General features: G+C 46.5%; 6 protein-coding genes across 6 annotated transcripts; 2 read left to right on the forward strand and 4 right to left on the reverse strand.

The window, feature by feature from the left end:
• Positions 1 to 48: 48 nt before the first annotated feature.
• Positions 49 to 810, reverse strand: N7487_003554 (uncharacterized protein; the record flags this gene model as incomplete). The annotated part of the gene is made up of 3 exons (XM_056871301.1): positions 49 to 377; positions 462 to 524; positions 576 to 810. 3 exons carry the CDS (start codon positions 808 to 810, stop codon positions 49 to 51), a joined length of 627 nt encoding a protein of 208 aa, XP_056729021.1.
• Positions 811 to 3803: 2993 nt separating this feature from the next.
• N7487_003555 (uncharacterized protein) lies at positions 3804 to 3986 on the reverse strand (the record flags this gene model as incomplete). Its single annotated transcript, XM_056871302.1, has 1 exon — positions 3804 to 3986. One exon carries the CDS (start codon positions 3984 to 3986, stop codon positions 3804 to 3806), a length of 183 nt encoding a protein of 60 aa, XP_056729022.1.
• Positions 3987 to 4400: 414 nt separating this feature from the next.
• On the forward strand, positions 4401 to 6046 carry N7487_003556 (cytochrome P450; the record flags this gene model as incomplete). The annotated part of the gene is made up of 4 exons (XM_056871303.1): positions 4401 to 4595; positions 4651 to 4760; positions 4823 to 5110; positions 5275 to 6046. 4 exons carry the CDS (start codon positions 4401 to 4403, stop codon positions 6044 to 6046), a joined length of 1365 nt encoding a protein of 454 aa, XP_056729023.1.
• A 656-nt stretch (positions 6047 to 6702) lies between these two features.
• N7487_003557 (FAD-dependent oxidoreductase) lies at positions 6703 to 8212 on the forward strand (the record flags this gene model as incomplete). The annotated part of the gene is made up of 4 exons (XM_056871304.1): positions 6703 to 7107; positions 7169 to 7892; positions 7951 to 8029; positions 8077 to 8212. 4 exons carry the CDS (start codon positions 6703 to 6705, stop codon positions 8210 to 8212), a joined length of 1344 nt encoding a protein of 447 aa, XP_056729024.1.
• Positions 8213 to 8908: 696 nt separating this feature from the next.
• On the reverse strand, positions 8909 to 10617 carry N7487_003558 (aldehyde dehydrogenase family protein). Its single transcript, XM_056871305.1, has 5 exons — positions 10528 to 10617; positions 9938 to 10464; positions 9264 to 9908; positions 9137 to 9206; positions 8909 to 9083 (listed from the first exon to the last, which is right to left on the reverse strand). Exons 1-5 carry the CDS (start codon positions 10584 to 10586, stop codon positions 8927 to 8929), a joined length of 1458 nt encoding a protein of 485 aa, XP_056729025.1. The 5' UTR covers positions 10587 to 10617; the 3' UTR covers positions 8909 to 8926.
• A 603-nt stretch (positions 10618 to 11220) lies between these two features.
• On the reverse strand, positions 11221 to 12486 carry N7487_003559 (M20 family metallopeptidase; the record flags this gene model as incomplete). Its single annotated transcript, XM_056871306.1, has 1 exon — positions 11221 to 12486. The coding sequence occupies one exon, from the start codon at positions 12484 to 12486 to the stop codon at positions 11221 to 11223; it is 1266 nt and encodes a 421-aa protein (XP_056729026.1).
• Between the last annotated feature and the right edge of the window lie 1858 nt (positions 12487 to 14344).

Here is a 14344-nt window from a genome sequence, read left to right on the forward strand (position 1 = left end):
CTAGGCCCCCAAAAACGAAGAACCACAAAATTGTAGATTCAACCTCTTCTAAATAGACGACTTCACGGTCGGAATTAAGAAGCCGGGGGGATAAAGATTCGAAGTATCCCAGTAGAGCTGGTAAATATCGTCGACGTCCGTGTCTTTCAAACGGAACGAATCGCACAGGATTCCATTCTCATTTTGCCACATGAGATACCTGCCATAGAAAAGAAACTGATCTATTTTCGTATCGTCCGGTGTATCGATATCGTTCCCAGTGAAACCCACAGGTAGCACCATGTTGGGTGTGGGACGGATGTAGAAGAACGTGTCAGGGTCCAAGGTGTAATCCTTGTTAGTGGCCGTGGCGATGATTCGGGAGTTTTTGAAGACGACTAGGAAATTATTAGCAATTTGTCCTAGTTAAACAAAGGAAATATATATAAATGCGAATGAAATAAAAGAGCAATAAACCCTACATGTAACGTCGGTTGTCACCGATCCAGACACCCACTGGGACGAATCACCGACATATGCGAGACCTAGGTATCGAGTCAGATAGGGATCAGACTCATGCGGGAAATCGTAACAACCGTCAGAATAAAAAACATTGGCTCCCTCAGGGGTGACACCGTAGGCAAGAATGGAGAAGGATCCTGTTGGATAGCGCTTTTGCAGGCCCGACTCAGAGAGTGCAGCTATGGCTTGTGAGGCTAAAGCCATACTGGTCAGTAGGATATTCAGTCTCATTATTTGGGAGATAACCTCACGAGAGAAGATTGGATAGTGGCGGTAGGCGTGCAGTTGAGCAGTTATGTTATATCCCATTGTCGGATAACAAGTCTGGGGTGACTTTAGTCAGACCCTACTTGGATTAACCTTCCGAGATTCAATGTGCTGACAGAGTAATCATAAATTTCGCTTATATCTCGATTTATTGTATTTGAACTCGGTCAGAAGTAAATTAATTTACCAATCAGATATAAGGGCCAGTCTGGAGTGTTGTAGAAAGTGAAATTATCACAAGTCACACTTTAGTATTTCCTGAATAATAGACTCTGATTAAACTAGTTATATGATTTGCTTCTTATTGTAGTTATATCGAACAAAAGTCGCTAGGAATGACTCCAGCCTCAGAGCCAGCTGGACAATGGCAGGAAAAGGTATGCTGCACTGTAACCCTTCTTCTTGGTGGTAACTCGAGAAACCAATGTGGCTTGCTTGCTGTGCAACCGGTAATTGTTTTTCTTGTCTTTTTTTCTCTCTTTTTTTCTTCCTTTTTTCTGGTATTAGATACTCGATCATTGAAGTCAAAAAAGAAAGACTGGTCTACCTTAACATAAGCTATATAGTCTCCCCGGGCATAGGTATGTTCTTGGTGACCTTGTTCCTGAATATCTTTGAGATACGACAATCATGACAAGTGCGAGCTATTTTACTCGGTCACGTTTGATCCTTGTCACTAGCTCTTTTTGTTTTTCAACTAAGTCATTCTTGTTCTCCGCTGACGCTAATTCTCACATTCATAGAACACAGAGGGTTTCTGAAATTCTGTTGGGTACATTGACAATAGTCTCGACTTCAAGAGACCGGGAACTCCAGAGGGAAGCTCGCCTAGGCGATCATCAAACCCACCTCCAAATAAAACGAGAATTTCGAAGTTCCATTAGAAGAATTAGATCAGTTTCTTCTTTTGGATTTTCTATACGTCTTTATTTGGGGACAAGAGACTCAAATTTCCCACTCTGCTGCCAGGAAAGTAATTCGATAAGGCCAAGCCGCCAGTCACAAGTATTTAGACTTGTCTGAACCCTTGCAAACCATGAAGGTAGCGTAAGGCTCTTCTAGCGGCTTCCTCTATGTTAAGAGGCTGCGAGTCGGGTATAGTCATGATCAAGTTGGAATGGGGATATTGGGCATCAGGCAGGCTCATGGATATAGAGCTATAAATATACTAGCCAGATACTATTTTCCTAGCCATAATCTCATGGAATTTAAAGAAAACACGAATTGTGCACGAGGTATGGTGGCAGGCCAGATGGAAAAACTGTAGATGCTCTAAAGCAGTTAAGGGCGTCGTTGATGCTTTTATAAGTGTAGAATAGTGCATCTCTCCAAACCACATGTCATCCCCTCACCTCTACCGAGTTATTTGACTCGCTGCGACTCGACTGGCCCTCGAAATTCTTCGTATTACATTTTTGTGTCATCGGCCGTCTATACGAAGAAACAAACATCAATCCTAAAGAATAACTCTCCAGACTCGGTCCGGAATCAACTAATGTCACAGATGATCCATAGATAAGCACAAAGAGGGGAAGTAGTCCTTGGTAGACGTTTCCAATACATACCTAGGGATTGGTGAAGTGGATAATTTCGTATAAGCCCCGTTTCAGAGGCACTTTGACATGAACAAGTGTTCATAAAGAACGGCTCTCGTGCATCTAATGTGGCATTAACAAAGACACATTCTTTCAATTATTGGGCACCCTAAAAAAAACCCTAAAAAAATAGATTTTGCGGCATTTCGGGAGACAAAGATCATAATTCTATGGGCTTTATTGGTTCTTAAATCCCACAGCTAATACGCACTCCTTTCTTCTTATATCCAAACCTATTTCTGTCAAAGTGCCCGAACAAAGAGGAACAAGGGAACGAAACTCGTAGGATAAGCAAGTATGTAGGAGGGAATCCACTTTGTAAGTCTAAGCATGGAGGTATGGATATACTAGCGGTCTATATTGTTTCAGTAAGACGGGACACGTCTATGGGACTGTGGGATGTTCACGTGCTCAGTTTGTGGAACGCAAGACTTCAGATACATTTCAAAATAGACAATTCCCAATATGAGGGAAACCGAGCGGTTAGACGGGTGAGATGTCTGACAGTACTCGACTTGGTAAAGAGAAGAATACCAGCGCCACTACATCAATTGGATATGGGACTTTGCAGTAACTTCCGACCTTCTCGTGTCTGACTTGGGAGGTCAATTTTGCATCATTCACTCGTGTTCTGTCGGTTGGCTACCTGACAGCCCACACCCTCGAGCCTTACAAATAATAGGCCCCTTGGTCAAGAGCAAGAGGCATCTGCTCCGGCTACAATTTCTGTATGGCAGGAATGACATCGATTATGATCTCCGCTTGTGCATCATTAGGCACCTTACGCATCAGCTCCGAGATGATGAAGTTCGCTTTAGAACCCCCTTTGAGAATAGAGCTTGGGGCGCTGTAGCTTGGCTGGCAATCAATTTGGATGGATTCCCTAGGAGATACTAAAAGGTAGAGACACCAATGGTTTGATCCCGCATTTTGACTATGCAGCACAGCAATAATCTGTCTCACTGTCAACGCCAAAATTTCGTGTTGATGCACTGGCTGAAAGGTGGCCATGCTGCTATTCAGTAAAAGTAACATTTGTTAAGAATGATAAACAAAGAGATTGGTAGCTACCTTGGTGATAGATTACTATGCAGAAATGTCTAATACACCGGCCTAGGCTAGCTCTCTTGCCCTGGCCTCTGATCAGAATCATAATAGCGTAATTGGGTCCATAGGCAATTTTTTTATGATATTTTGAGGATGATACTGTGGGTAATAGAGCGAATGGAAATATAATGAGATGGTAAGATAGAATGGGGAGCATGGGAGCATGTGACCAGCAACAAATGTATCAAACATGCCACAGGTCAGCTACTCACGGATTTTATATTGATATGTTTACCACAACAGAGCGATGACCCTTCTGTCATCAGAACCAATTGCTTACTTGAGGTCCCTGATAAAAACTTATAACCACATGGAATGGGACAATATATCCACCTACTTGACCGCATCCATCTCCCGATCTTGTTTTGCCATCTCCCGTCGCGCACGCCCGCGATACTTGGCCATGTAAATGGTCACGAAGATATAAATGCCGCCCATGGTCAGTATAATGAGTGAGTAGAAGGGATTCAAATAAACAAGGCAGTAGGTAGCAGCAACGCCAATGTCCGCAACCATGGAAGGTATTCAAAGCGCTTCCCTTGTTCAATGCACTCATAACCTCCCCCAGATGCTTCCCCAGATGAAATTGCATTGGAAGAGATAGAACATGGCGAAAGGCTGATTCAGTCAGCTTTCGGTAGGTGGCTTGCCTGAATGGAATCCACAGGAGGGCTCGGATCGACGCGAGCACGCCCTGTTGACCCTGAATTGTCTGCACCAGTGGTCTAGCACTATTTTCCCTTCGTGATGATTGGTCATTGGGCCAAGGCCCCAACCACGGCCGCCGATGCCCTTAGAGTCGCCGATACACTACAAGGACCGGAGGACTCGAAGGGGACGAACATTACTTCGTCTCAGATGTTTTATCCTGTTGCATTTATAAGGGACGGTTGTCATAATCTTCCCCCTTCTTATCATTTTTCTCTAACCATGGAATGGATCCAGATGGAGAGTCATCTCTATGATAACCATCTTACAGCCATAAATTATACTGTTGCGGGGATTCTCGTGCTCCTCCTTGTAGTGCAATGGCACCGAACTGCGACTGCCCGTTTGGATCTGCCCGTGGTAGGCGATATCAGTCAGAAAGACTTTCGTCCAGCTCTAGAAGAAGGTGCTCAAAAGGTATATACAGACTACCCCATGGACGATTAGGGCTGCCGATTGACTTGACTGCCAGTATCCTAATACTCCGTTTGTGTTGGCTACAACGATGCATCCAACGGTCATTCTTCCGGTCTCCTTGATGGACGAAATCAAGGGGCTGCCTGAGAGTACTATATCACTTCGGTATGCTTCTAATCACCGCAGGGGGCGCTGGGCAATTTTCGCTAATTGAATAAATCGTACAGGCAGCGCCATTATACCATCTTTCTGGGAAAATATACCGGGTTCGGAGAACCCTGCAATGAGCTAGATGTGTCTATTCGTTCCGACCTCACCCATCACCTCGAACAAAACCTAGAAAACTTCCAAGAGGAGGTAGCCTATGCGTACGATAAGTACGTCGGACAGTGTCCGGACTGGACCGTGATACCAGTGTATGACGCCGTGCTCGGCATTGTCTGCCTTCTCAGCTCTCGTGTATTTGTCGGCCTGCCCCTCAGTCGAGATGAAGATTGGATCCGTGTCTCCACGCAGTACGCTATGGATGCTGGTCACGAGGCTCATTCGCTTTCTGCATACCACCCAATTCTACGGCCTTGGTGGCTCCCTTCCTCGTCAAGAGGATGAAGCAGCACCGGGCCAGTGCACGTAAGACGCTTCAACCTGTGATAGGCCGAATATTGAGCGTTGATTCCAGTTCGGATACTAAGAGCGACACGCAGAGCGGGGACTTGATGCGATATGTCCTGCGCCATTACGAGAGCGAGCCACCGATGGAGCTTCTAGCCCGTGACCAGCTCGTCACTAGCTTTGTTGCCATGCACACAACCACGATCTGCATCACGCAGGCGCTGTTTGACTTGGCCGCCCGTCCAGAATACATCCCATCGCTGCGCGAGGAGCTGGAGGGGGTCATTGGCAAAGGCGGAACTCAGGACTGTTATCTGGACAAAGAATCCGTGGTCAAATTGCGCAAAATAGATAGCGTCGTGCGCGAAAGCCAGCGCATGAACCCTCCAGGGCTGGTGTCCATGCTGCGGAAGGTTATGAAACGCGACGGACTGAAGCTGTCGACAGGCCAAATTATCCCTCAAGGCAGTGTGGTAGGCTTCTCCGCCCATGCTATATCTCGCTCTTATCCCAATGCCGATGAATTCGATGGCTTCCTGTTCGCCAAATTGAGGGACACGCCAGTTCAGTCGACCATGCACCAATTGACTAATACAGCCCCCGACCATATCAGCTTTGGCCACGGCAGTCACGCCTGCCCTGGGCGATTCTTTGCGGCCAGTGAGATCAAAGTAATTCTAGGGTATCTGTTGCAGAACTACGATATTCGACTTCTCGATGGGGCTACTAGACTGGAGAGTGTCCACGTCAGGGCAACTGTGGCTCCAGCGCGGGAAAATAATTTTTTCCCGCCAAAGAACGACAATAAATACCAGCAAGGTAGACCACCTAGGCGTTGATAGGATTGTTTAGTATAAATGGCGGGCTACCCCAGCAAGTACTCTACTGACATTATTGAACTCTACCAATCATATTCTGGGCTATACTTCGAAATTATTTTGCCCTTCTTTTCTACCTGCTCGAGTATAGATTTTCCCTAATTTACCTACAACATAGGTATAGGTTTCTCCTATCTTGCCATACTGCGAAGGTGTAGGGGTCGGATACTAAATATTATTAATATTGGTGCCTGAATGATGCCTGATACAGTGTGTATTGTAAAACTATACATGAAGCTCTCAATTAAAGCCTTCTATGTTTATTACTCTTTTCAGTTTTATGAGAAACCCTTCCTCCCTCACGTATTAATGTGATAATGGTTATACGTCTTTTTCCCTGATAGCGCAGCCTTTGACGAATGGCCCAAGTGATTCCGATAGAGACAGAAGGGAAGTATAAAAGCCGAAGATAAGCGCAAGTGCGCGGCCCGCGGTGACCCGAGTGCACCATCCGCCAGCCGATGTAGAGATCCGTGAAGTGTATATGAGAAGATGTAGAGATAAGGAATTAATGGGAGAGGACCTCCTATATATTCACCTTGACACTCACGGTGTTCTGCATTGATTCAACCTACTTCAAACCAACAAGTTTTATTCATTCTTCTACTACATACATCATGTCAAGCTGGAGGAGCCTTCATGTCGGCGTTATTGGTGGAGGAATCGGCGGCATGTCGGTTGCAATTGCCTTGCGTCGTGCAGGACACACCGTGACCATCTATGAAAAGTCGGACTTTGCAGGTGAAGTCGGCGCTTCGGTCTCGTGTGCAGCCAATGGAACCCGCTGGCTACACGAATGGAACGTGGATATCGCCAAGGGTGACCCGGTGGTTTTAAAGAAGCTTATCAACCGTGACTGGAAGACGGGTGAGCCTGTCAGTGTGTACGACCTTGACGATTATGAGAAGCGCTGGGGATATGTCTACAACATGTTCCATCGCCAGTACATGCATGCCATGCTGAAGGATTCGGCACTGGGCGAGGGTGAAGGAGTACCAGCAACTCTCAAAGTGAACCACCGGGTATGTTCATCACTAGAATCAGTTTAAAACCAACCGTGTGCTAATATTACCTGGGATTTAGTGCCGCGATATCGATCTGAAGACGAGTACAGTCGTCTTCGAGAACGGCGAGGTCATAACTCATGACCTAATCGTCGGTGCAGACGGAATTGGCTCAGCGGTTCGAGGGATTATTGGAATCACACCAGAAAAGCGAGCCTCTGATCAGAGCTGCTTGCACACCAATGTCAAAACCGAGGATGCCATCAGGCTCGGCCTGGTGAACTACTCCGAGGATAGCGCACTGGAGTACTGGGGTGGACAGGAAGGCAAGTGGGATAAGATTGTTCTGTCACCCTGTAACGGTGGCGAGCTTCTGTCGTACTACTGCTTCTTCCCGCGCGAGAAAGGTGACTATTCAACACAAGCGTGGGGGGCTGAAGACCGCCCCGTTGAGGAACTCCTCGCCCCATACCCGGAACTCGATCGACAAGTGTTTGAGCATCTGAAGATCGGGGCAGAGATCAAGCCTTGGCGCCTCTGGGTCCACGACCCGTACCCGTATATCCAAAGCGGTAACACCTGTCTCTTGGGGGATGCTGCACACCCGATGATGCCTCATCAAAGCCAAGGAGCCTGCATGGCCATCGAAGATGCGGCAGCACTTGGGCTCTTGTTTGATAAGCGTTATTTCTCAGGGGATATTGCTCAAGCTCTTGCTGTTTACGAGGAGATACGTCTGCCTCGTGCCACAAGGGTGCAGGAAGCAGCAGCCAAGGCGGCTTACAATATCAACGAGCGGATTGGTGAGCGACAGTCTTGTTTCATAAAGTTGCAGTGCATTCCCTTCTGACCAGCGCATAGGCTTCTCTGTCAACAAAGATGTTCCCACGTACCAAGTCGAAGATGCGAAGAAGGTTCTTACTATCGAGGAGATGAATGCGTGAGTTTGACCCACTTCAAGTGTGGGGCTATACTGACAATGACTAGTTATGATATGCATAAAGATATTGAAGAGAAACTCGCCGCCAAGCGTGGAACAACCTATACCGAGAAATTCCTTTGTGGACTTCCCGTTGGACTTGAACTACCGAACGGGATCACGATCGGCGCAGTTGGCGCATAATTCAAGTGATTTTCTGAAACAGGGAAGCAGTCATTGGCTATGTTTTATCATTTAGTTTGGCTTGTGTTGATTAAGATGTTTGTACGTTGCCGCTAGTCTACGTAGTCATGAAACAATGAATACCTAGTAAATACCAAAGTCGCGTGTATGACCCACCCATATATACATTTCTAGAGCCAATATACATAATAATAACAATAATCTACATCAATGGGCGGATATAATCCTGCCAAGAATCCTGCTGAGCTTAGCCCGGAGTCGATTGTTGCGGTCACCGAGGTTCTCGGAGGGAGATGTACCGACCCCGCGATAGCAGTCTACAGTGGAACGGGGAAATGCAGTTTTACCAGGACAATATTAGAATGAGAAAGCAATATTCATCTGTAGTAATTTAATATTGTACTATTATGTAGACCAACCAAGCTACATATGTACACCTACTATTTTAGACTATCGTATACATAGAAACATGGGTCGTGGGTCTGCTCACAAATTAATGTATATGCTACAGGTAGCTATCAATGTACTACGTATGTACTACGTATGTATGTATGTAGGCATCAGAAAAGCAGTTGATAGGAACCAAAGTTGTTCAATTTGGATTATATACAAAACGAAAATCATGTATCATCATTTCATTGGATTGAATCACTCAACTACTAATAATTTATTGGTTTCTCTTTTTCGTGGGAAGTTTTTTTTTCTTTTTTTTTTTTAGAACAGAGCATCGCCCAGGCGGTAGTGCACAGTCTTGACCTGGGTGTAGTTCTCAAGAGCATACGAACCGAGCTCACGGCCAATGCCGGACTCCTTGAAGCCACCGAAGGGAGCCTGGTAAGAGATCATGTTGTAGTTGTTGATCCATACGGTGCTACAATAGAGTTAGCTTTGTTACAGCAGTGCACTTGATCGAATAAAACATACCCAGCCTTGAGAGCGTTAGAAACACGGATGGCAGTGTTGATGTTCTTGGTGTGAACGGCAGCAGCGAGACCTGAATACAGTTAGGATAATATTTCAGGGTTTCACGAAGGATGCAAACAATACATACCGTAGTTGGTGCCGTTACCAATGCGAATAGCATCGGCCTCATCCTTGAACTTGGTGACAGCGATAACGGGGCCGAAGATCTCCTCCTGGGCGATCTTCATGTCGGGAGTGACGTCGGTGAAAACGGTGGGTTGGATGAAGTAGCCCTCAGTACCGTGGCGCTCACCACCCACGGCGACGGTGGCACCCTCGTTCTTGCCGTGGTTGATGTACTCCATGATACGGTCGAACTGGAGCTGCGAAACCTGGGGACCCTGGAAGGTGTCACCCTCGAAGGGGTTGCCGAGCTTGTTCTGAGCGGCACGCTCCTTGAAGCGAGCGACAAACTTGTCGTGGATGCTCTCCTGGACCAGCAGGCGAGAACCGGCGCAGCAACACTGGCCGTGGTTGAAGAAGATACCGAAGTTAGCCCATGAGATGGCGTTGTCGATATCGGCATCCTCGAAGACGATGTTAGGAGACTTGCCACCCAGCTCGAGAGTGACCTTCTTCAGGTTAGACTTAGCGGCGGCCTGCAGGATCATACGGCCGACAAGGGTGGAACCGGTGAAGGCGACCTTATCAATGTCCATGTGGCTAGAGATGGCGGCACCAGCAACACGACCGAAGCCGGAGATAACGTTGATGACACCGGGGGGAAGCCAGCCTCAACAATAAGCTTAGAGGCGTACAGACCAGACAGAGGGGTCTGCTCAGCGGTCTTAATGATCACGGTGTTACCGGCAGCGATAGCGGGTCCAATCTTCCAAGCCCACATAAGAATAGGGAAGTTCCAGGGGATGATCTGACCACAGACACCAACGGGCTCGTGGCGGGTATAGGAGAGGGTCTCGGAGTTGGTGTCAATGGTCTGGCCAGTGATTTTATCGGCCCAGCCACCGTAGTAGCGCAAGCAGCCAGCAGCATTGGCAATATCGACCTTGGCCATGGTGACAGCCTTACCGTTGTCGAGAGCCTCAATGGAAGCCAGGGTCTCCATATCACGCTCGAAGAGGTCGGCCAGCTTGGTAAGCATACGGCCGCGGTCCGAAGGGGTCACCTTCTTCCAGGAACCCTCGAAGGCCTCGCGGGCGGCCTTGACAGCGATGTCAACATCCTTCTCGGAAGCCTCGTAGACGGAGGTGATGGGCTTTTCGGTGGTGGGGTTCAGGGTTTCGAAGGTCTTGCCGTCAACACTCTTGATGAATTCGTTGTTGATGAACCTGAAACGAGGAACCAATTAGCAATTTGGGGTTACTGATCCAAGAGAGGGGTAAAAAGCATACAAGCCGAGGGGCTGTTCATAAGTGACATTGGGAGTCTTAATGGTAGTGGAGAGCGACATGGTTGCACAGAACGGGTATCACAAATAGATGCAAGAAAGAGAAAGCGGAGGGGGGATCTCCAAGGTTTTTATATATACCTAGGTAACTTGGCAACTTCCAAGGTTATTTCGCGTCTTCGGTTTTCCCTTGGCTTTCTTGACCCGTGGACTTTCTTGATGCGGGGTCAACGCCACGTGAACCACTTTTTTCTGTCATGAAACGGTATGGATACAGCAGCGACCGCTTTCGCCTTCAAGGTTGGACAATGCAGAGTAGTTTTTTCAAACCCTAGTCACATGATTCTTCTAGGCCGTATTTGGTTAGCTCCGTATTGAACAATCCGTCATAAAACCGAATGGTATAATACAAAACGAAGGAAAGGCTAAGTATTGTAAGTAGCAATTTACTATTACAGCTCTAAGTGACAATACCAGACTTATTATTGACGTTGTTGCAACTCTTAGCTATAAAAAATCCTGACCTACTCAAAGCTCGCCCGAAAGCAAGGTTGATCTCTAGAAACAGATATCTATAATACGATAATACTTATAATATAACACCTTGGTTACTTATTCTCCTCGATAGTGACCACAAAAGCTAAAGTATTGGCAAAGGTAGAAAATCCTAGGAATCTCGACATTCTTTTTACAGCCATTAGGACGGGTTGTGTTTTTGTAGATACTGCGCCGAAGCCAGCACGTAAGTACGAACAAGGTGCAGCACCTGTTCAATATCCACGTATTCGTTGGCCGCGCTTACATTGTCACCGTTAGGCCCATACCAGAACCCTGGGATCCCACGATATCTCCAATACCGGAGATCAGAAATCGCAATGTCAGGAGTAAGCTTAGGCTTAGGCCAACCAAGCTGCGTGACAGTATTCTGGAGGATGACTGGCATCTCGTGATCTGTGGTTGATATGTCCCCTATATCGGCCCCTTCCAACTCAATACAAGCTTCTGGATATCGCCCGACTATAGCTTGGGCCTTCTTAAAGACCACCTCTGGATCCATACCAGTAGGTATGACAACAGTGACTTCAAAGAAACAATCAGGCGAAATAACAGATGGAGAGTTGCCGCCTGCGATAGTGCCAACATTCACTGAAATAAGGGAAATCACTGCCGCGCTTCCTTCTCCGTACATTCCATCGTACCATGCTCGATACTGCGCATCTTCGAGTAGCATCTTAATTGAAGTGGGGACTTCAACAGGAATATTCTCCAGTTCGTCCAGATCGTGAATGATGTCGGTAGCGATACGGATAGCACTAGGGCTGTGGTTGGGATAACCAGAGATGGCACCGCGGGTCGCAATACTGACATTGAACTGTAGGTAGCCCTTGGAGGAGAATGCAATAGCCTCCGTGCCACTTGGCTCGGGGGACAGAACACAGTCAGCTTCCATCTCGCTCGGAATTTGAGTGAACATATGTCCAGTCCCGCGACCCATACCAGTCTCCTCGTCTGATGCGAGGGCGAGGGATAATCTTCCAGATAGGTACTGTCTTAACTCAAACAGATAGTAATATGCAAAGAGAATGACGGTAACACCGGCCTTCATATCACTGGTGCCTCGGCCCCAGACACGACCGTCAACAATTTTGCCACTCCACGGGTCATCATGCCATCCCGGCTCATCTCCAGCCGGCAAGACATCAAGATGTCCGCTCAGCATCAAGTGCCGCCCCTCTGTTTCCATAGGGATCGTAGAAAGGATATTCGGCATTGACTCCTCAGCTGTAACTCTCTTAGAGAAGAGGTCCCTAGCGGAGAGAAACTTCTCCACCAAAATCATCGCCTCTCGAGTGTCGCCAGGTGGACTCGGTGTCTGACATTGGACAAAGGCAGAGACCAGTCTAGTGATAGCTTCCTTATCGCGTATGATCCATTCGTCCACTTTTTGCGTGATGTGCTCCATATTGAAGGTACTGAAATAGAGTCTGTTGATGGTACTAGGTATTTTCTCTCGTCAGGGATCTGATCAATGAATAATATAGGGTGTCTTACAAGGAACGATGTAAACTCAGGGGTGTTGCGAGCAAGCAGAATGCCGTTCGATAATTTTTATTAACTAGTTGCAGTCGCATTCCAACCTAGGCAATGATCGAGAGGATATAACAATGAAAAGTTCCTCGTTGAGACTTTATACTTATAATTAAATATAACCATTGACTAATATATAGCCCGATAGCTCCACCATAGCAGAATGCTGTTTCTCCATTCGTTGGAATACTAGAGTCGATTACTATATGGAGTCCGCGGGCACCGAGTATTATATTAAGAAACGGCTATCCTTTTAAGCTCTCATAGCACGGCACTGAGATTTTTGAAGAGAAAACGTTAAAAAAGTATTATTTTAGTAGATTAAAAGGTAGTGCGAGAGAATATACTGTAACAAGATATTAACTAAATGTTGAGTGGCCGGCATTTCATTCCCCTCACACTAACAAGCGACCGTCAACATGATCTGAGATGATCTAGCTGTACATGGGGTCGGGGAGTTTATATCTTTTTTTAACATGAAATCCTATAGTTTTCCATTGGTTTGGTTGGTTTGGATTGAATCTTCCAGTCCAAGGTTGCGTAACGATGACTTATCAGTCCAGGCCCCTAATTCTAGGTAGACTCTTGTATCTTCCATACTGATATTTTAAACTCCTGTTTTTATTACCTGGTTAGGTACAAAACGTTTTATTTACACCCTATCTACTTATGGGTTAGCATATCATGTGATTAGGGTTTGAACGGTGCTCTCTCTGTTCCCGACATAGAAGGCGATACTGGACTCTACTGTAATTTGGTATTGTCACTTTGTTACCGTACACTTGGAGGCGTTGGAGCTTCGTTTCCATAATGTAATTATGTACATATATATATCCAATGTATATATATGTGCAGTCTACTGAAGATTATCTTACATTTATCTATAGTACATGCAGTCACATTCCTATCATTTCTTATGTACCTATGTATGTACTGAGTATCGGAGTCTTTCCTACTCTGTATATTGCCCCTCCTTTCTTTTTTCTAAAATACAACCTTAGAAGGTCCTTGTCTTCGAGGTACATATTAGCTCCATCAACCGGGGGCTTGGCGCAGAAGCATAGACGTACTATGTTGTAAACGGTGTACTAAGGCCCGTCTCGGGTCTCGGGTTAAAGTCGACCTCGGGAGGTAACTACCTACCTAGGTACATGTAGGTAAGCTGATCTTTATATTAATCCCCGGCAGAATTTCCGAGCTGGTACAAGTGCGTCCGTTATACATAGTTTATGTACGAGTTTATCTCAAGTACCATCATGTTTTACCCTTCCACTAAAATCCCCAACGCCCTTTTTTTCGGACGGGCGAAAAGAGGGGCAAGTGGGCCTAAAATGTGATCACCGTCATGTCTCCGTACGCGGGCTAATATCTCCCCGATGACACTGCCAGTGGGGGGTAAGGTAAATGTATGTTTTAAATCGGCCGAGAATAAGTCTTCATTTTGGAGATTATTGCTGAGACTGAACTTCAGGGGAACGTAAGGGTCACATGACTTCCGTATTGGGAAATAGTACTCTTAAGTAAAATCCTCTGAAACCCCAGAAAACTGGGGCAAACCTGCATGCTGTATTACCTTCGTAATCGCCACGATAACACGAAGCCGCAGGTTATTATCGACCCCTTCCTTATCCTCTAGAGCATGAACCATTCAGCCTAGGCTACGACCTCGGAACTCGAGAGTCCGGCCCAAAGTCACGACCCGACGCAAGGGTTACTCTTGAGATACACTCTTT

The sequence above is a fragment of the Penicillium crustosum genome, assembly GCF_028827405.1.
Source record: "Penicillium crustosum strain IBT 35664 chromosome Unknown utg000002l_segment0_segment0, whole genome shotgun sequence".
NCBI lineage: Eukaryota > Fungi > Ascomycota > Eurotiomycetes > Eurotiales > Aspergillaceae > Penicillium > Penicillium crustosum.

Excerpts from the sequence above, each read along its gene's own strand:
- N7487_003558 (XM_056871305.1), bottom strand. The coding sequence starts at position 10,586 with ATGTCGCTCTCCACTACCATTAAGACTCCCAATGTCACTTATGAACAG. Across the intron at positions 9,207-9,263 it reads TGGTAACGGCACCAACTACG|GTCTCGCTGCTGCCGTTCAC; the intron begins GTATGTATTGTT and ends AACTGTATTCAG. Across the intron at positions 9,084-9,136 it reads TCTAACGCTCTCAAGGCTGG|CACCGTATGGATCAACAACT; the intron begins GTATGTTTTATT and ends ACTCTATTGTAG.